Here is a 25,935-nt window from a genome sequence, read left to right as displayed (position 1 = left end):
CCTTTCTAGGAGATGCGCCGTCTCCAATGTCAGTAGTTGAAAGAATAGGACAGGCAGAAAAGAATAAAATGAGAAGGCCTGATGACTACAATGGACAAAGCACACCTCATATAACTAAGCATAATGAAACGCCCCTTAGGATGACACGTGTCCGATGAGCACTTGTTCTACTGCAATTCTTTTTTTTGTTGTTGTTGGTTAGTGACGAAGCCTCATTGAAGGTCATCTTTAAAAGCGGCGCTCCTGGCCTGATTTACCTCCCAGTATCTTCTCAAACCTGCAGTTTCGCCTCTCTGTAGAACAATGATGTCTCTTCCATTGGCATCCCTGGCGTGCCTGCTACTGGCGGCTTCGGCTAACGCCTACTTTGTGTGCAGCGACTTTACTAGTTCGCAGTGCAGTGCTTCTACTGTAAGTAATGCGAAGTTCTTGATGAGAAAACTTGCAACATAAGTTTGAACTGACTTTTTTCTCATCGGTGGCTTTGTATGGCGAGATTAAAATTTAGTTAGATATATTGTACTAAAAGAATTCCCGGTAAGATTGTAATGTGCGGGAGCCACATTCTAGCCTCCAGACTGAGGAATATTACTCTGTATCAAAGCTAATCATTTTGCGACTCACGGTTGCCTTCAGGTGTCGCACAAGAACGGAATGTAGAAAGGGGAATTTTAAACAACGTGTTTCCGAGAGCGATGATGATGATGAGCGAAGGCGCACCCAGCGCCCCAAGAAAAATGCGCTGCCCGTGATCGGATAGAACATTGGTCCCTCGTGTATGAATCCTACGTGTATCTGATCGAACTATGTCGATACGGTGGAACCTTGACGTTTTATTCTACTTTCTCTTAAGAAAAATTTGTTGATTTTTCTATACTTTTGTGTTGCATGACTTCGTTGTGCTTTGTAGAGAACGCTGATTTTCTTGTCAATTTTTCCTGAAAGTGATCAATGAATAACTTGAGCTCGTTTGTGAAGTACCTTGGGTTGGTGTATGCCGCGTGACAATGAATGCAACGGGACCATGAAACACGGCCTCTAAGCGCTGTTGCTCTTTCCATCATGCCTGGAAACACTGCGGAGTATGTAGCAAACTCCAGTGCAGGGCAACACTGCGTGCTTTGCTTGTAGAAGCAGATACGGCTTCGAGATTTAAATTGAAGCCTTGTACCTGTACCCACAAAGGGTTGTGTCGCGACCTTCGGCGTCAACAGAAAGCTCCCGTTCACAAATAAAAGAAATTAGTGGCGTGCTACTAATCGAACCTAGACCGAATACAGAAACGGAGCGAGAGTCCGTTGTCTTACGAATTGAGCTACGAGCGCATCCGAGCGGGAGAGACAGACGGTGTATTCACCGAGCACAGCTGCGGGTTTTCTCCCTGAGTTCTCTGAATGCCACGTGATATCGTCACGAGGCTGTTTGCACCACTAAGCCCACGGCACGTGGAGCGTCCGTGTGCGCACCAGTGGTTCGTCCATTTCGTCATTGAAGAGTTGGAACTCGCATGCAGTGCCGATACCACACAACCGATTATCATTTGCTGATCGTACATTGACTTAACGTTCATGAAGAATATAACTGCGTTGAAAATGCAAAGTCTCAGAACGTATCACACCGATCATAAAGCTGTTCTGGACGTCGTGCTGACATGAAATATGAAAGAACGGGTTACAGGTACAGTGTAAAGTGGGATTATCGCAAGCGGGTCATATTCACCTGTGGTAGGTGGTGTATAAAGTTTCGCTTCCAAACCACCTCCACAGGGTAGATTGGTCCGCACTTCTTTTTCTTTGCGTTTTATGCCATTGCGTTGACTGCAGCAATTGAAAAGAAACCGGACTACAGCGGTTGCATCGCGAGAGTGACGCCATTCGAATACAGTCATTCGCTTGAATGGTGTCATTTCAGGGAGCAAACTACGTCAAAACTGGCAAAGAGCGCAGCATTTTTGAGCAAGCTTTCAAATTATCTAACTTTGTTGCCACATCGTCTAGGTATAATTCAATGCGCGTATTAATTACGTTCTGAACGAGAGTCAGATATACAAAAAATGTATGATCGTGTTGCAGGATCTCTCAACTTTATTTCCCGTTTGAGTTGTGGTTATTGCTTGCGAACCTGTTTCAGGGCCTGACTTTTTTAAATGATTTCACTCTAATGTTTGACTTTTTGTTTTTAATTCGATGTGAAAGTTTTCTGAAAGTAGTTTTGGTAAGGTTTTTTAGTCTGTCGACAAACTTTTGTGGTAAGACTTGAGCACAAAATCGAGTTATAACAAATTTTTCTTCAAATGAAAGCTCTTAGATTGGCGTGGTTCTTGATTATAATGCGCCTACGACATTATGGACCCGATAAAAATTAGCCATTTTCCTCTATGTTTACTGCAATACGAATTAACTCGATTTTGACAAAAAACGTTTCCTCTTGGAGACTCGGCTTGTTAATCCATTCTGCTCAAACTGCCGGCAAGGACTTGATGTGCGCGTTTTTTTAAGTAGGATGCGCTTCTATACTAAGGCATATATTTTATATCTTTCATAGAGGCTGCTACTGTTGACCCCTAGCCTACTTTCTAGAATAAAGCAATGCAAGAAATGTTTATTTATTCTAAACCCTCCTTCACCACTCGGCGCTTCAAACTAAACATGCTTCCGTCGTGTGTGATCAACAATTCTTACCCTTTCAAGCAGCAATCTTAGTGGGAAAGTTCTCATGCATGTACTACAAATGTAACGCCAGTACTTTCAGTACTCTAGTAAAGATAAATGTATGCTGGCAATCAAAATGATCTATTCCAAGAGTGTAAACCCATATCATCGAAGTTTCGTGCCATCTGTAGGCTCCTCATATTAGGTACACCTTTCCGTGCTTGTGTTTTCCAGGTGTTCACGCTGTTTAGGAGCGGCTACCTGTTAGCCTCCACGGGCTATGCACCCCAACTCGCCGTACCTACCTTCCTAAAGCGTATTAGTGGACTTGGACGCAGCCAAGTGCGCCTTTTCATCCAAACTCAAAAGTGAGCATGGGTTTGTACACAATTGCACATTGCCGTGCGCAAGGTTACCACTGCCATTTTTTGTTTCAGATACTTCTATAGGTTTCGTACTACACTGTGATTTTATTTGTTTTTATTGCGACTGAAACTACTACAAAGCGTGGCAGAATAAAGCTATGGCAGTTACTATAGAACTGGGCGTCGCAATTACAACATTTATGTTGCGTCCAATTGCATTGAGGGTAGCAAAAAACGAGTAGTTCTGTCGCTATCCCGACGCATATTTTATTTAAAAAAAAACTTACAGAATATTTGGAAACTTTTGCACTATTTATATACGATTTGCATATTCCACTCTTCCCAATCCGCAGTAAGGCGATACCGCAGTTTTATAATAACATAGTTTAGAACATCACAAGTTTCGGTTAAAAACAACAAAAAATCATCTTTTGCAAAACCCTGTTTGCCTTGCTACTTTTATTTCGCTTTCCAGTTCACAGAAAAAGTTTTTTAGAACAAATGATGCGCTGGTTCCGGAAGGCGAAAACCGATTTTCTTAAGCGTTGCGAAACAGTCGTGGTACTGTGAACAAAACAAAGTTTCCACTTGTACTTGCAGCGGCCAGGACACATGCACTGTTGGACTCACCAGGCGCCCTGATCACTACGTCCTTCGCTACGACAGCGGTAAGTGAACTGTAAAAAAAAGAGGATATGGCTGCTTGCCTGGCAGAGCGCAGTCGTTTGTTTCTGCTTGCGGATGTAATCGAGGAACGTAATGATCGAGCAGCCAAGTGCGCATGCCAGCTGAATGCACTTGCAGGATAGCCTTCACCGCCAGTCCCGCTCAGCGGCAAGAAAGCAAAAAAAAAAAAAATCAAACCACCACGCCCGAACGCACGCCGATCAACGAACGCCCGCGCAGCTCTCCTGTCGTGGTTTGAACCGTGGCGACACCGACCGGAGCGGGCGGAAACTACAATGGCAAACTGTTCGCATGGCGACGCAGTGAAACATCCCCCTCGCGAGGGGCACGATCAAAGGCAGAGCATTTCTGGGGGCGCACGACGTTAAGTAGTTTGCGTTACGTTAATGTTGTTGCACTTGTGGCAACTGCTGACGAGAGAGCGCTCGTCAGCAGTAATTTGAATGAGTCAAGGACATAAGGCGCATTCGTACGCTCCCATTCTGTGTCGGCTTTGTGGCGCAGTGGGTAGAGCACCATGTACATTGCGTTCCGCCCGCAGGGTCGAGGGATCGAAACCAGGCGCCGGATAGTGTTTTTTTATATATAGTGTAGGGGGAGGGGTGCGGACTACGACTACGGGCGCCTACGGACGTCAACGCGGGTGACATCGTGAGTCACTGAAATGCTCTGTATTTAGAAGAATTAGGCACAACCACAAAAGTGCGACATTCGAGGGCAAATGCGCTTGCTTTTAAACCCAAATGATGCAGCTCAATGCGTAAATTACTAATCGATCCAAGGAAGTACACCGCACCAGCCGCATTTTGCGTTCTATAGCAGTTTAAGTCATTACGTGTAACCTTATAGCGGTACCATTGGCTGCTGGTCACTTCTTTATTTCGGCCTTTTCCCCCCCACTCCAATGTGTTCTTTTTCCGTGCCTACTTTGTGCTGCACTTACTTGGCACCTGATCTCCTACAACAACCGGGGTGGTCGGCAAGCAGAAGTCGTGAGTACACGAGGAGGAGGAAGGAAAACGTTTATTTATATTTTTTAGTGGTTGGGTGGCACTCCACCGAGTGCTGGTGCCACGTGCGACAGTCCCCGACGGGGTCAGCAGGGGTGGTACCCTTGGTCCAGTGCTCTAACGGCCTCTGCTGCTTTGCGTGCCCGCTGAATCAGACCGATCTGGTCTTCCCAGCAGGCGCTGGCCCGCAGTGCCTCCTGTTGCTCCGCATTAAGGTTTCTGATTTTGGGGACAGCCGTTCTGATTTGGCATTCTTATGTGGTGTGGTAGAGGGGGGGAGGGAGGGTTTTTGATGGCACAATGGGCATGCGTCTGCATATCGAGTTGGATAAATTTTACTCCGCATGTTTAGTATCGAGAAAGTGTCTATCTGCAGCTTTCTCCAGTCGGTGGCGTCTGCCCTCGTGAGGGATTCCTGTGGCGGAGGGTTCATGTTTATGATACCTTAGTAGTATGCCAATGTGTCCGAGTAGTCTCAGGGGACTGGCGTGGGGTCTTCGAGGTCGGAATCATCACGTGCTCGGTTGGTAGTATATCCTCGAGCTACCCTTTCCGCCTCTGTGTTTCCCTCTATTGCCTAGCGCGCAGGGGCCCAGAGGATCATGTGTTGAATCTTGGGTGGATGCTCAGGGTGTTGAGGTACTCCACCTTGAGCCTGGAGGAGTACACGGAGTTCGCAGTGGCTTATTCGTCCCTTCAAAAAGTGCCGACAGGCCTCTTGCGAGTTGAAAAGTATTGTAAATGACCGGCCCGCCCGGAAACCTCCCGGCGCAGCCAGAGCGACAGCAAGCTCCTTGGCGTCTGTCACGGTACAATGACGTAGCGAGCCGTGGAAGATCATATGGAGGTTTGAGTTTATGACTACGGCCACCCTTCGTCTTTCCGTGTATCTTGTGTGGCTGCGTCACGTACACCGTGCTGTTCTTGGAGGAGAACATGCGGCGTATGTATTCCGCTCCTGCTTCGTGCCTGCCTTGATGGAGGTTGGAGTACATGTTTTCAGGTATACGGGCCACGTGGAACTTCCGGCGGATGTCTTCAGGAATGTCTGTTGTCTTGGACATTTCTCTTATCTGTTCCGTGTAATCCGGCTGTTGCAGGAGCGTCCTACCGGTCTGAGTCTGCATCAGCCTCTTAGTCTGGGCTTTTTTATTTCTTGGAATGTGTTGTGAACCACCAAGGCCAGTAGCTTTTCGGTTGACGTGCTTATCGGTAGCCTTAACGCCGTCTTGTACGCTTTTCTTAAAATGATTTTGGCCTCTTGCTCTTCGGATACGTTCATGTTCTGGTAGGGCATGCTGTATGTAAACCTGCTCCCTACCAAGCTGCGCACCAGCTTCAAAGTGTCATCTTCTGTTTTTCCGGCGCGTCGGCTTGCAACTCACCTTATCATTCTGAAGGCTTGCGTCGTCGTGGTTTTGAGCAAGTCTAGAGTGTGGCTACTCCACTGGTTGGATTGTGTCCACATCCCTAGTATTCGAACCGTTGTTTTTTCCGGTAACTATTTGCCCTCGAGGTACACCTTGATGCGGAGATATGGATCCACTAGAGCAGTTCGGTTTAGCTTGTGCCGCCGGTACCGGATTATTTCAGATTTTTCTGTTGAGCATTGGAGGCCTCGTTCGTGCGCGTGCTGTTCGACGCATGTGGCTGCCACCTGTAGCTTTGCTTCATTTTCACCCAATGAGCCCGTGGTTTCCCAGACTATTATATCATCTGCGTACACGGCATGCCTTATATTCGAGATGTCTTGCAGCTTTCTGGCCAGGCCTATCATCGCTACAATTAATAGTATGGATGATATTACTGAGCCCTGTGGGGTGCCTTTCTTAGGTATCGTGAATTTGTCAGTGTGAGCGTCATTTATGCCAGTCATGGCTGTTCGATTGGAAAGACACGCTTCACATAGCAGTGGATTCGTTTGCCACAGATAAGGTCATCTGGGCCTGTTAGTATGGCCTCGTGACTCACGTTATCAAAAGCTCCTTTGATGTCAAGGGCCATAACTATCCGTTCACTTCTGGTGGTTACGTTCTTCCGAACTTTCTGTTTCAGTTGGAGGAGCACATCTTGTGCGGAGAGCTTTGTTCGAAATCCAAACATTGTGTGCGGAAAAAGGTCATTATCTTCCATATATTACACGAGCAACCGTCAGAGATATGCTCTCCAAGCAACTCGCGGACATCTGCGTCAGGCGCGCCGCGGATGACGGTTTTGGCACGATGTCGCTCCTCTCGCACGCACTCTATCGTTGTATGTTGTTTGGTCACTCTGTATCCGCTCACCAACCACGCTAATTTGCGTTGACGTCGGCCCACAATGCTCGAGCACAAATACCCATACGGTACATGCAGGGAATGTACATCACAAAGGTGGAAGTAAGACGGGTAAAATTGTCTGCTGCAATAAATACGATTCAAATATTTCCAATGCGGATATCGCACAAGGAGCTGTTGTAAATTCTCCCTAAGTGTATGCCCCCCTGGTGATAATAACTGCTATAAAAACGATGCTTGAATAAGGCATTCACACCTAGGTCTTCCGGCTTTAATACATCGGACAAAAGTGTATGTTTAGGTGATTATTGACAAGCTGAACGTTTAGTGTTGTGTGGTGAGTACAAATTTGTGGTACCAAGATTTTCACTTTGAAGATTTTGAGACTGCCTCAAACGGTTTGATGCATTTCAGGCAGTCTTCAGACTTAGAACACGATAGAAAAACAATGAATGTGCTATTTTATGATACAACTACACAACAACGTAACGCTAGAAATTAGGATTCTTTAAGAACAAATATTTACGCTAACCCCTAAAGAAATGCTGGGTGGAGCCGTGTTATTGCAAAAAATTTCCCCGCATTTCCCCGAGGGGAAGAATGTGAAAGTGCGAATGCACGAGTTGAATTTGCGCGGTTCGGTGATGTTCGCGAAAGAGAGATCACACACACACACACACACACAACTACAAAGAAAGAAAGATGCACTTATTCACAGACACCTATTTGTGTTGTCGTTGTACTTGATTGCTAGAGCGGATCTCAGCTTTGAAATTTCGTGTCAGTACTCCTTTAAGCAGGTGCATTAGCCCTTCTCACGCCCGATTCCTGGCCAATCCCCCAAGTGGGTATGTGCCATGTCAGCGGCCAGGCAGCGCGCGCCCATCTCCCCCCGTTGCCAAGGAAGACGAGGAGATTCCTGGCCAATCCCCCACGTGGGTATGTGCCATGTCAGCGGCCAGGCAGCGCGCGCCCATCTCCCCCCGTTGCCAAGGAAGACGAGGAGCGCGCGCACCCGCAGCTGTTGCTATGCGGACGGCGGCGGAATGCGGACGGCGGCGGACGCTTCAGGCTCGCTTAAGATGTGCATTCGCACTTAAAATTGTTTCGCTGTTAGCAGACCTGTACGCCTCTACTGTTCGCCCCGGCGCACTTTCAATTGTTATTGAGCTTCCCGAATTTGCTAAAAGGAGCCGTATATCGTAGGCTGTGGGCAGGTTATTTAACGAAATGTAAATATCGCTGTAATGCAACGTCCTTAATTATGTTTAGCATAAAACGTAGCACCCAGACGACGAGTCTTTCTTCCTTTCATTCAGCCTACTTTGAAACTTTTACATAAATAACTATAGGCTGTGCCAAGTAAATCTATCCCGACATAACAGCTCGGTAATGCTTTGACCAAGGGAAGTCCTAGCAAGTCAATATTGCGCGCTTGGCGTCTAACTGCTGTAAGAATTCTCTGTCAGCTTCACATACGGTCGCACAGATGTACGGATAAAGACGGGAATATTATCATTGTACTTCTTTTTCATTTCAGAGCCAAACACAATTTACGACCTGCGAGTGCCCTTCGCCGATTACAGCAGCTGCTACGTGGCTCAATTTGACGACGACCGCTTTGGTGAGGACGAACTCTCGGCTCGCGGCGATGATGCTATAGTATAAACAACAGTTGCTTTGAGGTTGTGATTTTGTAACTGTCCCTAACTTACTTACTCTGTAATATATTTTTAGCTTTGATATTCGGGCAATAGGCAAAACAGGAGGGCTCGCATATGAAACGTCAAAACAAACACTAAAACTCGCGGTACTGTTAGAAAAATATACCTAGCGTTGTTCCTAATTATTATATTCTGGTAAGCATGCTTGGAAGAGTTCGTTATGGCGACCATAACAATTTTCGTTACGTGGTTCGAATCTTAAGAATTAAGCAGAATAAAGACATGGAAAACGTCCCCGTTTTGCATGGGTGGGCATGCCCGTTGTTGCCACAACCTACGTGTCCTCAGAAATTACGAACGCGACAGATTAATTAATCGCGAATTGTATCATGGTGAGAAAAGGTACGTATGGTAGTGAAGCAGAAAATTGTACGACCGAATGATATGTACAGAATTATAACTTACGCAAGCGTCTTAATTATGATTATATGAAGCAGAGATATTCTTGGCTGCTTCGAATATCTAATTAGATTTTCATGGTTGGGGTCCAGGGGTGTAGGGTACAATTTGGCAAGTAACAGTTTCGTCTTAAGTGACTTAACACGCGGGCGAAGGGGCAATGTCACAGTACAAGTTACGTGAGCGTCAATTTAATTATATAAGTTTGTATTTTATTCCAAAATATACTTCTTATGCCAACCAAATGTAGTGGTAGTATTGCAGGGTGTATTTTTGCATTGTAGTATTGCAGGGTTGCATAGCTTGGCATACGTTTGAATTTTAATGATTAGGACCATCACCCACAAAGCACCCCTGTTTGCGATAAATTCAGGACACAGATGAAAAATGTATATAACAATCTGTAAGTTCTTCATCAAAGATCCCTCTCTTTAAGTTTTGTGGCAGCATGTTTCGTGCAAGCGAAATATTGAGATAGCCGGAATCACGACATGCATATTCGCCAACTCAAAAAATAGTATAGTGACGAGGATGACTTTTTTACACCCACATTACAGCTGAAAAGGCTTTAACATGGATTCAGGCAAACGCTCAAACACTTGAATAAACAGAAAAATTGCTTGCAAATTATGTTTTTCAGGCTGCCGTCTCTGGGTGAAGTCAGATGCCTCTCCTCGCGCTGTCAGCCGCTGCTTGCGAGGTCTTGCAAGGGTTTGCCCCGGACCTCTATACACCACCTGGAATGGACAGTGCTTGCGTGGCTGCAGCTACCGCTATAACCAGCTTCCGTGGGTCTCTGTACAGCAGCAACAACTGCAGGTGCAACAGCAGCAGCTCATTGCATAAATTACTGTTTTAATGATTTGAGTGCTGATTAAAACATTAGAGTATACTGCAATACTGCGTTGTTCTGTTTATTTACACATATGCACACCATGACATTTATACACCTCTTTGGGTAGCGTAGACGATGCAACCGTTAACGAAAACATCAAGGGGAGTATTTCCAACAAAAGGAGCTGACCGGCCAGCGGCGGTTATGCGTTGCTTCAGCGCTGGGAATAAGTTGGAGCAGTTGCGGACGCCTTCTGTTGCTCGTGCAGGAAGTCGCAGTCCTGTACTTGGTTCTCTTTGGCGATGCTGCTGCACATTTATGGAGTCCTAGCGCTAATTTCGGCGCTGTAATCCATCTAACGTAATTGTAAGATTGCGCACAAGGATCCGCTAATTGGCTAGGCCCGTCCGACAAACGCATAAAATTCATTTGACGTGAAATCAGCAGCTCGTGTCTGGAAGCATACACGGAAGCCGAAGTTGTGTTATATCATGCATTGACAAAATAATTGTTTCAAAGGATCAGGTTTCTTCTATTTTAATATCAACAGGATAGGTTGTTGAAAAGAAAAGAGGCCTTGTTGACAGTTTTGCATTGCTTGAATAGTATCTGTACGCGCAATAGAAATCAGGAATTTTACCTCCTATCTGGAAGCTTTACAAACCCTATTTTCTAGAAAAAAACCATTTTTAGCCACCAAATGGCCCAAAAATTTGAAGTATCTTGAAACCAAAATATGCAGTGTCTATGTTCCCCCCTGTGCAAGTTGGTTTTCCATATTGTTGACTTCAGAGCGAAAGAGTTGCAAACAAAAACCGCGACACAGAGCTCCGCATGCCCATCTTCCGTTCATGCTTCTTTCCTTCACTGTGAAGCAAACAAATATGGTATGAGAGTTATCTGAGGCCGCGGATGCAGAATGGCAAGGTAGGATTTTATGCACTAATATTTTTTTTGTTTCTGAATGCACCGAAAATGAAACTCACGGTTGCAGATCACGACTAATACACAACGCGAAAGCTAGTGTATAATGAAGTTTATACTCATCTTTCCAAGAAAACTTACATGATCTTCCCGTGGGTAACCCTGATGAGGATGAGAAGCATCATTGGGGTTCCGTGTGGTTTTATTGTGTTGCCGTTATGTTGAGTGATTATGGTGTTTAGTTGCGCAGAGGGAATTCCGCGTCCGGGTCCACACCGGTGGCAAAGGAACGCAAGTACTGTTGTGTGACGGTGAGAAGGTGGCGGTTCTCGAGGCGACGCAACTCGTCCATCATGTTCGTGTCGATGTTGTCGTCTCTGTGGAAGAATCGATAGTCTCCGTGAGCGTTGGTGAAGTAAAGGTTGTCGACGTTGGTGCACCGGCTGAGATCAACGTACACGCCCTCCTCTTCGCAGCTTTGTCTTCTTCTCCTTCTTCTTCTTCAGCGGTTCCCCTACGGGAAGATGACGACGGTGGTTGAACGCGAAGCGATGTCGTGATGGACTAGCAAAGTACACGCCCCAATCTTCGCAGCTTTGCCTTCTTCTCCTTATTCTTCTTGAGCGGCTCCCCTACGGGAAGATGACGACGGTGGTTGAACGGCAAGCTATCTCGTAATGAATTCTTTGGTTGTCCAATCCCTAGGACATCCAGCCACAACCATCATCACAGGCGCTGTGGACGGGGCACGGACAAGTGACATGCCCCCGAGCAAGAGATGCTTCGCATCTAAGCGTTGGTGAGGTAAAGGTTGTTGACGTTGGTGCACCGGCTCAGAGCAACGTACACGCCCTCCTCTTCGCACCTTTGTCTTCTCCTTTTGCTTCTTCAGCGGTTCCCCTATGGGAAGACGACGACGGTGGTTGAACGCAAAGCTATCTCGTGATGGATTTTTTGATTCGCCAATCCCTAGGGGCATCCTGCCACAATCATCATCACAGGCACTGCGGACGGACACGGACAAGTGACAAGAGATGCTCCGCATCAAAAACGTAGTCGCCCTTCAAAGCTCGGGATAACAGACACACTCATCTTAAGGATTTAGCCAGTCGTGTGGGTCGCTTTACCCCAATCAATGCTCTTACCAACACAGCTGGTCACCAAAAAATTCCCCGCATTTCCCCGAGGGGAAGAATGTGAAAGTCCAAATGCACGAGTTGAATTTGCGCGGTTCGCTAGTGTTCGCGAAAGAGAGATCACACACACACACACAACTACAAAGAAAGAAAGATGCATTTATTCACAGACACCTATTTGTGTTGTCGTTGTACTTTATTGCTAGAGCGGATCTCAGCTTTGAAATTTCGTGTCAGTACTCCTTTAAGCGGGTGCATTAGCCCTTCTCACGCCCGATTCCTGACCAATCCCCCACGTGGGTATGTGCCATGTCAGCGGCCAGGCAACGCGCGCCCATCTGCCCCCGTTGCCAAAGAAGACGAGGAGATTCCTGGCCAATCCCCCACGTGGGTATGTGATGCGGACATCGCCGGTGGACGCAGGTTCAGGGTCGCTTAAGAAGTGCATTGCACTTAAAACACTCTAACGCTGGCGGGGTATTTCGCATGTCGGTCAGTAATGTGCGCAGCCACAGTTGTGCAATTTAAGGGTAACAAAAAGTCGTAAGGTATCACATTACATCACCAAGAGCGAACATCCAAAATATGTATGAAGTAATATTTATGCACTTTTTACAGTCCTTGAGAGATGAAACACAGTTTTGGAGGAACACCTATGCTAGCTTACGAAGTTTGAAAGAAAAAGCGTGGTTGCTTCTCCTGCTGGTATTTTAATGGTATATCGTCTGTGTGCATTGCTAGTTTCTTGAAAACACCCTAGCACAGATTTTAAGCTTCTCAGTTGGTGTATACGAAGGTGTTCGGATGTGTCACATGCCCACTCGAAGTATTGACCATAACACGAGTTTTGCGTGCATGAAGGTCTGCGTACGCCCTGTGGATGCAAATGTATAATGGCGTTCACTGACTATACTTTACCTTTCCGTTAGTGTGTGTGACAGTAACTTCGTGGAGCAACGCGCTATGCAGATTTATGGCTTTTCAGTACGGAGTTCCAAACAATCTTACCTCTGCTAACCAAAAGTGAAGAAAATAGGTGAAGTAACGCATAGAAAAACTTGCCAAAAATAATTTGTTTTCAGTACCTAAAAGCACTGCATTCTGCTTTAAAGTTAAAACATTGTAATCATACTTGACTGCCCAGAACAGCTTTTTTTAATTTTTGCTCCCATGACAGCGCTTTATCGGCAGATTGGCTAAAGAATGGTAAAAGTCTTTGGCACCTTACTGCACAAATCAATAGCATCCGCAAAAATCAGACGACTGGTTTCCGCTCGAGCTTGTAAACTCATAATTTGAGCTTGCCAAGGCTTTTTACCACGCATAAATAAAAGCTGTAAAGAAATGCGGTACAAATTCAGCCTTCTTATCTCACGCACTTTTTGATAGGAAACTTAGCAGTTGTCCCAGGTTCGGTCGTCATAACCCGAACCGCTTGGGGAAAAAAAACAGAAAAGAAACTGGTGATGGAGACCCGCATTCTAATTCTACTTCCAACTGGGTCGCGTTAGTTGCGTTTGTACTCGTATTTTGGCAAAACACAATTAAACACTCTTCTTTTCTTTGACTTACGTGCCGTATCTTCGTATTCTGGGCTTGTGAGTACCAAACAATGAACCACGGCTGAAAACTATCCTAACAAAAGAAAGCCGTCTAACATCAATGAGGCACATAGTACATCAAATTTTCAAAAAGTTCCCCACGGCTGAAATAAAAGAACGCTATGCGCATAACACTGGCTATTCTCACCAGTGGAACTGCTCTGGAACATCTTATCTAAGCCTGAGAACCTCAGACATTGAAGGCGACTAATGCGCTAATAAAAGAAGCATTCAAAATAATACAGGAGTGCCTTTCCAAAACCTTGCCGAAGAACGTCCACCAATCGGGAATGCCTAACACCTGGGAAGAAATGCGCGAGACACATCAAACTTCCTGCTTGCGCCACTGCCTGCGCCTATCCCCGCCAGAAACTCCACTTTTTCTATATTTGGTAACCCGTTCCATTCAAATAAAACCAGGAAGCCGCATCCTATTGGTCAAGCGAAAGAGCATATGAGTAGCCCCTATTTCCAGTAATATGCACTGTGAATGCCACAAAGCGCGAAGCCATGCTCCCACCGAATACATTCGCCTACACTATCAACACCTACTAACCACAAGATACACAGAAGCAGCGACATACTCGAAATACCTCACTGACACGGTACGAGCAATCGATGCAGGACGCGAAACCCTCGCGGCAGCGAGCGTCCTAATAAAATAAACATAGAGGGCAGGAGAAACCGCCGTTACGCTACTTCGTGCAACTATTAGAGAGCACATTCCCAGTACCACAGACTCAAAGACGGCATGTGGCAACTTAAACTTAAGAATATGAAGCCCTGCAATGCACATTCTCCCACACATCACCAGCTGCATAGAATAGATATCTAATGGCCCCTAGGTCACTCTGCTCTCGGTGGCAACGAGGCGGCCCATGCCGCAGGCCATGAACTTCATCCTCCCATCGTGCCCGAGGGAGAACACAGCGAACAGATATATTCATATCCAAATTTAACACCGCTTCCCACATTCAAAGAAATATCGTCGCAGTACAGGCAGGCTCGTTGCGCATGGACAGCCAGGGACCCCGAATTATTGAAAGAAGATGCTTCCTCGACACGAGTACTTCTAAATAAGACTAATTCTCACTGCACCACACTGCCCCCCCTCCTCCCCCCCACCCATGTGTACTGTCGATTGCACATTCTTCCGAATACCGGCAACCTACACAACATCGCTACATAGTGCCCCCAAGTAATGTCTCGTTCTTCTCCAATTCGCCTCCTTGCGAGGCGGGCGTTGGTGACTCTTGGAGTTCCTGCCAGCCCTGCGCTGTGTTTAGTGCAGCGCTGCGGCTGTGATGAAGGCGACGACCCGCTGAGACGAAACGAAAACTTGTATTTACACTGGTTACAGTTGGTTACAAAGAGGATACATCGAGGCCGTTGGTCCCTATGTGCCCGCCGCGGCACCCCGTCAGAGACGAGCCACAACTCAACCCGGTCTGCCCGATGAGCGCATACTTGCAATCGAAGAAACCTCGCATCCGGGGAAGGAGGGCGCGCTCGCTCCGACCGCGCTCCCACGCACCTGCACTGTTTCGGGCCCTTTATGCAAGGGCGCGCAACCATACGCGCCACTCAAATCAAAAGCACGTGCACAACGATATCCGACGCTTCAACCTAGCGCTAGCTTCGACCCGGCCGCACATTGCAGCCGCCGCGCGAAATAAAAAGCGCGGTCATCCACCCAGCAGCTCCCTGGATTGCCTCCGTCTGGCACGCAAGGCCGACACACGGCACACAAGGAGGGGGGGCGGGGGGGGGGGGGGGGACTCTACGCTCGCGAGGCCGTTGCCCTGTTGCCTTCCTGGGCATGAAATTATGGCAATAATGACGGGATCACCCGACCCTTACACGCCCTTCCCAAGATAAACATAAGGGCCCAAAGGCCTCTTATGGAGATCCCAACAACACAGGGAATAGCGACAACCGCTCCCTTAAAACTGAATAAAAAAAGATGAACACAACAGAGAGCAAACCCGATGATATTCCCCACGGTCGCTTCCCAAGACAACACAGGCACTTGTCCATAAGCATAGTGCCCACTCTGGAAAAGCGCGGCACCGTAAAGAAAACAACACACACGCACACACATTCTCGTGTCAAACAAACACCCATGCAAAGATCGTTTTCAGGCCGATGGGTCCTCTGCAAGTTCGAACGTTCACGGTATTCTTCTCCCCCGTGAGACCCCTCACTTCTTTTTGAGTGGGTCCTTCTCGCCGCCCGCCAGGCCACCAACACTGCCACCCTCTTCCCAAAATGCGTTAGGTATTCTGGACAAAGCGTCCGCGTTTAAATGGTCGCTACCCTTTCGGTGCTGTACGACATTATAGCGCTGGAGCGCTAGTGCCCAACGAGTCAATTTTGCGCCCTGTGGCGTGGACAAAGTGAGGAAGAAAAGGGGGTTGTGGTCGGAGATCACCGTCACCTGGGCGCCGAAGAGCCAAATGTCAAATTTTTTAAGCCCCTAGATCACCCCAAATGCCTCCCTCTCTATGGTCGACCATCGAGCTTGAGTGGGCGTGAACGTATGGCGCGCGAACGCTACGGACGCTCGGAGCCATCCTCGGCGCGCTGGGAGGAACAGGCACCCGCCGCGAAAGCCGAGGCGTAAGTGGACAACAAAAACGGCGCGTCCGGCATCGACGTTGTCAGCGCTGTCGCCTCGCAAAGTGCTGCGTTGAGTCTCTGGAACGCGCTGTCACCTTCGGCCGACCACGGAATCTTGTTTGGAGTTCCCTTCCCGGTCAGTGCCGTAAGCGGCCTCGCCACCCCAGCATAGTTGGGCACGTAACTTCGGTAGTAGCCGCACAGTCCGAGGACGCTGCGCGGCTCCCTCTTAGTCGTTGGCTCTTTAAGCCCCCGTATTGCAGCCAACTTGTCCGGGTCCGGCGCGTGCGCTCCCGAACCGACAATATGCCCTAAGTAGTGTATGGACCCTCGGGTGACCTGACACTTCTCGAGTTTCACCTTGAGCCTCGCCCGGTCTAACGCCGCGAAGACCGCCCTTAAATGTTGTACGTGCTCACTCAGGGTCCCACTGAATACCGCTATGTCGTCTAGATACGCACAGGAGTATTCAGAGTGCGGATGGAGCAGCTCATTCATGGCCCTCTGAAACGTTTGCGCCGCGTTTTAAATGCAGAGCATTTCTTTAACTCACGATGTCCCCCGTTCTTGGCGTCCGTAGTTGTCCGCATCGCTCGCCTCGACATGCCCGGCTCAGACGTTTCGCTATCGGCGCGATCAACATTCGATAGCGCGCCCAGGCACGTTTCAAGGACACTCTATCCCCTCTCTCGGACTCAACGTGCGCCGAGGCTGCCAATTTTACTGCTGACGAGCGCTCTCTCGTCAGCAGTTGCCACAAGTGCAACAACATTAACGTAACGCAAACTACTTAACGTCGTGCGCCCCCGGAAATGCTCTGCATTCATTTGATCGTGCCCCTCGCGAGGGGGATGTTTCACTGCGTCGCCATGCGAACAGTTTGCCACGCTTTAGTTTCACTTCCGTATCTCCCCGCCGCGGCCGTGGAGAGAAGGCGGCCGGCCGCGACTCTCGCCACCGCGGCGCTGCGGTTTCGAGTTGCGCTAGGAAAGCGAGCGTCGTTTGCTAGCGGGGAGCGGAACGCGTTGCGCTCGGCATCGCCGGTCTTTGCCACTTCTGGCTGCGCACTGCAAAAGAATTAATTTTTTACGAGCTCATCAAACAAGACTTTTTATTATTTTATTATTGCCGCATAAACAACACTATGAAACTTTAAAATCATGCGCCAGGCAGTGTCATAGTATAAGATAATTGCTATGGTTTTTCGGCCAACGGGCATTAGATATGCGTTTCGTTAGCCTTAAATTAGGAAAGTATACAGAATTAGCGCAAATGGACATTTTTTAGAAGGTTGACAATGTTAATGGTAAACTATATAAGCGGACAGAAAGTATTTATCCGTTTTGCAAATACAGATGGATGAGTTGAAGCACACGTTCGGGTGATTGTCTACAATGTTAACCTCGTGCATACAGAACAATCAATGTCTATAGAATAAAACCTCGTACATGCACAGCCAGCACCAAAAATGTATCCCAGATAAGGGAAAGAGGGAGAGGGAGAGAAAGTTGGGGATAAGGTTTTCGGATTAAAGGTAGTTGGAGAAGGTAGTAAGGGTCGGGGTAATGGGGAAAAAGGTAAGATCAGCGGCCACCGCCAGGAAACAGGCCTGTCTGCGGGCTTTTATTGTTTTTTCCATAAACAAGAATACACGTTAGAAGAGGGAAATAAAATTGCGCTAAAAGGACAGGTCGAACAGAAGAAGACACACCCTGCGCTGTGTGGTGTGTCTTCTTCTTCTCGTTCTATTCTTTAGGCTCAATAATATTTCAATCATGTCATGCCAAGTAGCCCGTCAGATTACTTTTACACATAACGCAATTGTTTAACTATCTAGAAACTGCATTAATGCAACATAGTTAATATTATAGGAGTGAGTTTGTTCTTGAACTTCCTCTATGTGGCTGTGGTTTCGCCGACTTGAGTTCTTAGAGCGTGATCTTGATCTTTGCGGCCCTGGCTTGGTGGTTTGACCTCTTTCCTTTATGTTGTACCTACTCGGTGGGAGGGCCCCATGTATTTGCTGTGTTTTTGTTGTCTTGTGTCGATATGATGTACAAGGGGAATGCCAGGAGATGTGGTTGAAGGAAACCCCGCCAATTTGGCATTTCTGCTCCATCTCCTTCTGACCGCCCCTCTTGTATCAAGGTTGTATTTAGGGCTGAAATTTGCAGTTTTTGAGGCAAAAAGGCATGACTTTCCACGCAAACTGCCACCGATGGCACGTGAAGGCGGTGAGTGAATGAGCCGCTGGCGCTAGAGGCACTTGCCAGTAGCCTCTTCGCAGGTCCAAAGGGTAATATAGTTGGCCTGCCCGACATTCATTATGAGCTCTTGCTGCAGTGTCATCGGATACGCGTCTGACACCGTTCCTGCGTTCAGTCTGGGGTAATCAACGCATATTCTGACTGATCCGTCCTTTTTCGCCACGCACACAATGGAATGCGCGTGTTGGCTCTCGCACAGGAAAATTAAATCCCTATCTAGTAGCTCGTCCAACTGCGCCCCTACATCACCCTTTAGAGCTATGGGGATGCGATACGGTTTGCACGGTTTTAGCGTAAAGTCCTCCCTCAACACTACATCGTGTTCGCGTACTCTCGCCACCCCCAGTCTGTCGTCGAACAAACCGCTGTACTCCGCAAACACCTTGCGGATCTGACCACTCTCGTTCTTCTCGAGATGACCTAATAAGAAGGTCATCTCCGCGACACCTGCGTTCCCAGATCGGGGCGCGCACTCCACCTCCCCGAACGCCTCATCTTCCTCGAAAGCAACGCCTATCTGCATTACCCTACTGTTATAGGGTCGCAACTTGCTTGCGTGTACTAGCCGTCGATTTCCTTCCCGCATTCCGACAAAGTATGAGTGCTCCCTGTACCGCTCGGTTACCCTACCTGGTCCACTTGGGGAACATCTACCTCACTTGGAGAACATCTTACCCGGCCTGTCGTCATCAAACACCAAAACTGCGTCCCCCTCCTGAAAGCTCTTGCTTGTCGCCCGCTTGTTGAACTGCTTTGCGTAAGCATTCTGCTGTCTGGATCCTACCAGTTCTGCTGTTTGCGCTGCCTGCTCTAGACGCTCTTTCAGCTCTTTCATGTAAGCGGACGGGGACGGGCCAAGGTTCGCTAACCCAGGCATTTCTCCCGTTAAAGCGCGTTTGACGACAGCTAGCGGTCCGCTAGGCGGCCTACCGTACACAATTTCAAATGGCGACACTCCTGCAGTATCATGCGGGACTTCGCGATATGCCCACAAAAGAAAGGGCACCGCCTTGTCCCAGTCTCTACCTTCCTTTTTGATGGTGTGGTACAGCATGTTCTTAAACGTCCTGTTCCACCACTCCACAGCGCCGTTGCTCTCCGGGTGGCCCGGGGTCGAAAACCTCGGGGAGCAGCCGAGTCGCTTTAAGAACTCCTGTGTTAACTCAGCAGTGAAGTTACTCCCACAGTCGGACGCGATCACTTCGGGTATCCCTGTGCTGCTAAATACCCTCAGTAGGGCGTCGCAAGTCGCCCTAGCGCTCAGAGAGCGGAGACACACTTCCTCGGGCCACCGTGTGCACAAATCTATTATGCACAGTGCATATTTGTGCGCTCTACCTGTAGGTGGCTGCAGCGGGCCAATGACGACAACGTTAACTCTCTCAAACGGGTACCTAGGCCTTGCCAGCGGTTCTATCGGGATCCGGTCGGCAGTACGCAAGTCGGATCTTGTTTGACAGGCATGGCAGCTAGCGCAGTAGCGCCTTACGTCTCCTTCAATATCCGGCAAAAAGAAACTGTACTTTATGCGCGCCTTCGTTTTGCGGAAATCTAGATGACCAGCCCAGTTAGACAGACTCGTGAGCCATTCGCAGTACATCGCCTCTACGACTCTCCGGTAGCACCAGTTGCATTACAGCTTGTCCCAGAAGTTTGTCTCGGTGGTACAAAATGCCGTCTACCGCGACCTTGCGTCACTTTCCGCGTTTTGCATTTTCCCAGGCAGCTTGCAATGTCGTATCACTCTGCTGCTCGGCCCGAAACTTCTCCGATGAGCTCCTCTCGCTGTTCCCGTCGTGAGTAGTTTGACTGCACTGATCCTCGCTTTCCGCGTCCTGACCACCCTTTTCTCGCGTTGTCACCTGACCGATCGCAACTTGAACCGACCCCTCTGCGCTCCGCTCATCGTCTACCATCCTTGTTAGACCGCCCTCCGTGCGGTCCGCAACGTCGCTCCCGCCTGCACATACCACCCCTTTCATCTCGGCTCCCACCCTAAGACGTTCCCACGCCTCTTACGAGATTAGACAATCGGTCTGAGAAACCAACCTAACCTATCCGTAAGCGCGCAAAGTACCGGCACCGCCTCTTTAAGGTCCGAAAACACGCCGACCTTGCGCGTTATCGTCAGCGGAACAACCGCGAGCTTTGCCTACCTTCTCCGAATGCGGAAGTCAAGTTGATTGTCCCGTGAGGCTCGACAAGCTCCGGTGGCAGCGCGCTTTCTCTAACGACAGTTATCTCCGCTCCCGTGTCCAGAATTGCGTCGATCTTCCTGCCATGGCAGCCCAAGCTCACGGGCTCAAGTTCGCTGTGGCCTGCACACGCTTCATTCGTTGCAACTCTTGCCGACAAGCTATTTCCTTTTCCTTCCGAGGCCCCTGCCGTCAGTTTGTTTACATTGTGTGGGCATTTCGCTTTGAGGTGGTCCCTTGAACCACACCCGAAGCAGGCTCCCCACTTTTTTTGCACGTCGGTGCTCTGTTTCACCGAGCCCGGTTTTGGCGGCGGTCCACTTGATGTTACTCCGTGCGAGGCCGGTGCATGCCGTACCTTTGTTTCCGGCTTCTTAGCTGCGCCGTCCCTTCCCTCTGCATCATCAAAAGTCTGCAGTAGGCTTGCCAAAGCTGAGGCCTTCTTCCAGCCTCCCCCTTCTTGAAGGGTTACGTAGCGCAGCGCGGACTCGGCCAGGTTATTTTTTAGCTGGTCGGACACCAGCAGCTCCATCACCTCCTCGAACGACTTCACGTTTCTGGCCTCGAGGTAGAAATGAAGGTAACTCTGGAGCCGCGTCGCGAATTGTCTCCACCCTTCACTTGCGCGTTTTCTCGCCCCAACAAACCTCCGCTGGTACTCCCCAGCTGACAATTTCACCTCCTCCACCACAGTCTTTTTGAGAACCTCATACTCACTATGCTGGGATGGAGTAAGCCGTGTCGAAACAAATGGAACCTTTTCCGCTATACGCGGAAAGACAATTTTGCCCCACAACTGCCTCGGTGCGGCGTATGCCTCAAGCGTGTTTTCTACAGACTCAAACCAGATCGGCACTTCCGCTTCTGAAGGGAATTTCGGCACTACTCCCGAGACGAGTTTTGAAAAATGCCGGAGTTCGCTACGTGTGTCCTGTCCGCCCGAGTCGCCGGAGCTCACGCCTGGTTCGGAACTCCTTTTCAGTTTCTCAAGCTCGATCTGCCGCTCGAGGACCAAGCGTACCTCCTGTTCGATTTTGAGTTCAGTTTCCAATTTTTTCATTTGCATTTCCGCTTCGGACGCCACTGGCTCAGGTGGACTCCGCCCTTCCGCACCTTCATCTTCGTTACCCATGATGGGCTCCCCTCGTTTGTCCGGATTCAAGTGGGCAAAACGCGTGATCATGCGTTTTACGGGCTCTTGTTGGGCGGCATTGATTAGACCCAGCAGAAAACAAAAAGGACTCACCCAGTGTCGATCCGATGTGGCAGCCTGCCTCGTCCGCCGTTTCCGCGCGACTGTCCTTATTCTCCCTCCGCTTCGGCAGGTCTGCGATGCCTGTTGGCGCTCCTCCGCCTTCGCCGAGGCGGTGTTGTTCACCTCCACAGTCCGTCGGTCTGCGGTGACTGCCGGTCTCCTTCGCTACCGCAAAGACTCGCCGTCTCCGTCGGCCGCTCCTCCGCAACTCTCCCAGCAGCTCCGCTAGTCGCCTGGGGTTTCTGGTTGCCTTCAGGTGCTCCTTCACCTGGCTGCAACCCAGTCGTCGCTCCTGTCAATCGCACCAAGCAAGTTCGGGTTAAACTCGCCCTTCCCGCTTCGGCACGTGCTTCTTGGATTGGCAGAGCCCTCCGCCCGTGGCCGATGCGTCTATCCTCCGTTCTCGTTCCCTGGTAGTCTCGCCAAGCAGGATCTCGCCGACTGCGCCAATAATGTCTCGTTCTTCTCCAATTCGCCTCCTTGCAAGGCGGGCGTTGGTGACCCTTGGAGTTCCTGCCAGCCCTGCGCTGCGTTTAGTGCAGCGCTGCGGCTGTGATGAAGGCAACGACCCGTTGAGACGAAACGAAAACTTGTATTTAAACTGTTTCCAGTTGGTTACAAAGAGGATACATTGAGGTCGTGGGTCCCTATGTGCCTGCGGCACCCCGTCAGAGACGAGCCACAACTCAACCCGGTCTGCCCGATGAGCGCATACTTGCAATCGCAGAAACCTCGCATCCGTGTGTTTGCAGCTGCCTAAACACCGCTGCTTCGCGTCGCGTCAGCTTAGGGTGGGGGGGGGGGGGGGGTAGCGTTCGGCGGTTAGTCCGGTACCACTCCAGGGTGTCCTTGTAGGTGGTGAGTGGCACCACCTCGTCGTCTTCCTCCGCTGCAAGTTGGGGGCTCGGGCTCGCGCCGCGGCTGGTGAACGCGCGCGCCGAAGCAGTGGTGTTTAGGCAGCTGCAAACACGTGCGCTGTTGACTCCAGTGATAGCTAAACACATATGCCCGGAGGTGTACCCCAATGATGTGTGTGTGATGTGCAAGAAGGACAGGGCCACGGCGGCCCACATCCTGTGGGACTGCAGAAGACACCCGAGCGAGGCCAGTGCAGAAGAGACGTTCCCGCCGTACCTTGTCAGTGCGGCGGCGTGCAAAGACTACGTCATACAACACATGGCCGTCCAGCAAGTGTCGGACGCCCTCGAGCTTCAACGCCCGAAAGTGTCACCCCCACCCGGGGGTAGGCATGAGTAGGTGACGGAAGCCGAGTGGCCGGCTGACACGACGTGAGGCGGCCTCGCGTTTGCAGGACAAATAAAGATGTTTTCTCTCTCTCTCTCGCATCTGGGTGAGGAGGGGGTGCTCGCTCCGACCGCGCTCCCAAGCACCTGCACTGTTGCGGTCCCTTTATGCAAGGGCGCGCAATCATACGCGCCACTCAAATCGAACGCACGTGCACAACGATATCCGACGCCTCAACCTAGCGCTAGCTTCGACCCGGCCGCGCATTGCAGCCGCCGCGCGAAATACAAAGCGCGGTCATCCACCCACCAGCTCCCTGGATTGGCTCCGTCTGGCACGCAAGGCCGAAACACGGCACACAAGGGGGGGGGGGTGCGGGGGGGGGGGACTCTACGCCCGCGAGGCTGTTGCCCTGTTGCCTGCCTGGGCATGAAATCATGGCAATAATGACGGGATCACCAGACCCTTACACCCCACATGCCGGAACTCACACCAAACCCCAATCACTCCTTTTAGCAGTAGGCAGTAGGCAGTGCTGCTGGCGAGCCATGACCCCTCCGACAACGAAAAGTTGGTGGAGAGGACGAAGAAGGCTGGTATACTCCATGGCTTGCTAGACTAAAGACTGCTCTTCCCAGGCGATTGCCTATATCAGCGCAATCTCGTTGTTTAATAAAAGTTTTTTTTTCTCGTCCTCAAGTGTGACCAAGTGCAGCTTTCACGCGGTGAGCACAATTCGACAAATGTTACGGTTGCAATTTGTAGATTACCTAAATTTTGTAAACTGGCTATCAAGCCTTTTACAGCTCTCAGTTTCTGGAGGATACTCTTATTGGGCATATGTCATGAAATTAGTAGCAACGACAGTTTTTTTCTAACGGCTTAAACGCTTCCAAGTATCGCAGTGCAAGCGCATACGTCTGCTGTTCTGTAGAAGCGGGTTAAGATCTGATCTAGCAACATTTTTTTTTTGTGAAAGCTATGGCCTAATTCTGCAAAAATTCGTTCTTAGCATTCGTGTACTTGCTATCTGATCGAAAACAAGCCACCGTGGTGAGCCCTAAATAACACCGCATCCTTAATACGTTTAGACTTAAACGTGGTCTCTACACCTGCAGAGGGCTCTTCCAATTCGCTACCTACGGACTGTTTCTGAAGCGAATAAAAGTGGTCGTTCTTTTTTCTTCGTTCAGCGATCCTTTTGGAGCTGTGGCCAGGAGTACAGAGCTTTGGTAGACCACCGGGCCCCATCAAAAATTCACATAATGACTAAAACGAAACTTGAACCTCGTACTGAAATGCCTTCCGCCTGACGGTTGAAGATTATGGCACCTGTGTAGAACAAATGCTGACTAGCCGAAGAGAATTGTTATTCTAGGGAATGTGTAGCGTGAGCGAGTGTACGGGCTGACGTAAATAGCGCCGTATGGCTAAGAATAGCAATAAAAGAAACATGGGCAGGCTTTCGGCTTCAAAGGACATGGGCATGCTTAGTTTCCCCGGGGAATTTTATTTACTCTTGTCAGCCCTCGCCCTTTTCTTTAGTGGCAACGGCAATAACCAAGGTGGCTGTTAGTTGAATGCTTGCCCCTTAAAGCGAGCTTTCAGTAAGCACAACTCAAACTCTCGCTTCGACACCGCTACCGGCCAAGGTGTAATAAGTGTTGTATATTATCTAAGCGCTAAAGCAGGGTTGTTACTAATTCACCCTTTTAGTGGTGTATTTAATAGATTGCTCCGCCCCAGCTCGGTTGTTTGCACAGGTGGGAATTTTTATTTTATAGTTTACTGCTTGCTAGGAATTCGCGCACACAGGCAATCTGTTCATTTTCTATAGATTTTCAGAGCTTCTGTTTTGCGGCTTGTCTGTAACATAAACCATGGTTCAAAAATTGTTCCAATTGCATACGTTTCGCGATCACGTACGACACGGGTGATAGTACTCGAAGAGGACGAAAACTGTTACAGTGATGTGACATATTCAATTTCAAACTGTTAGCTAGAAAAAAATCACGCTCACAAAAATAGCCCCTTTGCCAAAAGTTTGTGACTATATTTCCACAGTTCACACAACTATTCAGCCGAGTTTACAGTTGCCAGCAAAAGTTTGCGGGATGTGGAGCGCGTGGCTGAGCGGCGCGAAACTGCATTGCTGCACCGTCTGCAGCCAGCGAACGCCGGATCGAGGCTCGAGGAACTGGCGTGCTAGGCGCGCTTTGCGCATGCGTTTCCTTTATTTGTTTCCGGGCATCTCTGATCACTCGCTTGCCCGTGATATGCTTTCGATATTCGCGGCAGCCGCTGTGGCGCCGCGTGACCATCGCTGTCGTTCTGCTATCACTGGCGCTACAAAAGACGCAGCCTGCGGCCACCGTTCGCGCGGCATTGAGCGCTGAGCCTGAAACAATGAATGCTGTTTACGAGTCGATGCCGCAGAAAATAGCCGACACGACCTCTGCAGAAGGCAACTTCGCGGGTATTATTTTGTACATAAGGTTGTCAGCCTAATAAATGTGTTTGAGCAAGGGCCTCATTGTAAATATATCTTTTTCTCCATCTGTTGTTTGCTTCTTGTTTACATTAGTGTCTCGGTAATGCTTCCCTAACAAAATCACCCTTGGGTGCGTTACCTCACGTTTGTCGCTTCCATGGACGCCCGATGGCGTGTACATTCTGCACGCAACGGGTAAGTACGATGGCACAATAAATTACAATAATGGCGGTGATCGCATTTTTCTGATGGCGC

General features: G+C 49.2%; 1 protein-coding gene across 1 annotated transcript; it reads left to right on the top strand.

The window, feature by feature from the left end:
- The first annotated feature begins 237 nt into the window (after window positions 1–237).
- On the top strand, window positions 238–10,010 carry LOC144146871 (uncharacterized). The gene is made up of 5 exons (XM_077678832.1): window positions 238–411; window positions 2,886–3,019; window positions 3,617–3,684; window positions 8,530–8,613; window positions 9,753–10,010. Exons 1-5 carry the CDS (start codon window positions 304–306, stop codon window positions 9,956–9,958), a joined length of 600 nt encoding a protein of 199 aa, XP_077534958.1. The 5' UTR covers window positions 238–303; the 3' UTR covers window positions 9,959–10,010.
- The last annotated feature ends 15,925 nt before the right edge of the window (window positions 10,011–25,935 follow it).

Source organism: Haemaphysalis longicornis, unplaced genomic scaffold (genome assembly GCF_048455015.1).
Source record: "Haemaphysalis longicornis isolate Haplotype H1 unplaced genomic scaffold, Haemaphysalis longicornis Haplotype H1 scaffold_7, whole genome shotgun sequence".
Taxonomy (NCBI): Eukaryota; Metazoa; Arthropoda; class Arachnida; order Ixodida; family Ixodidae; genus Haemaphysalis; species Haemaphysalis longicornis.
This window is presented reverse-complemented; position numbering and strand designations above follow the sequence as displayed.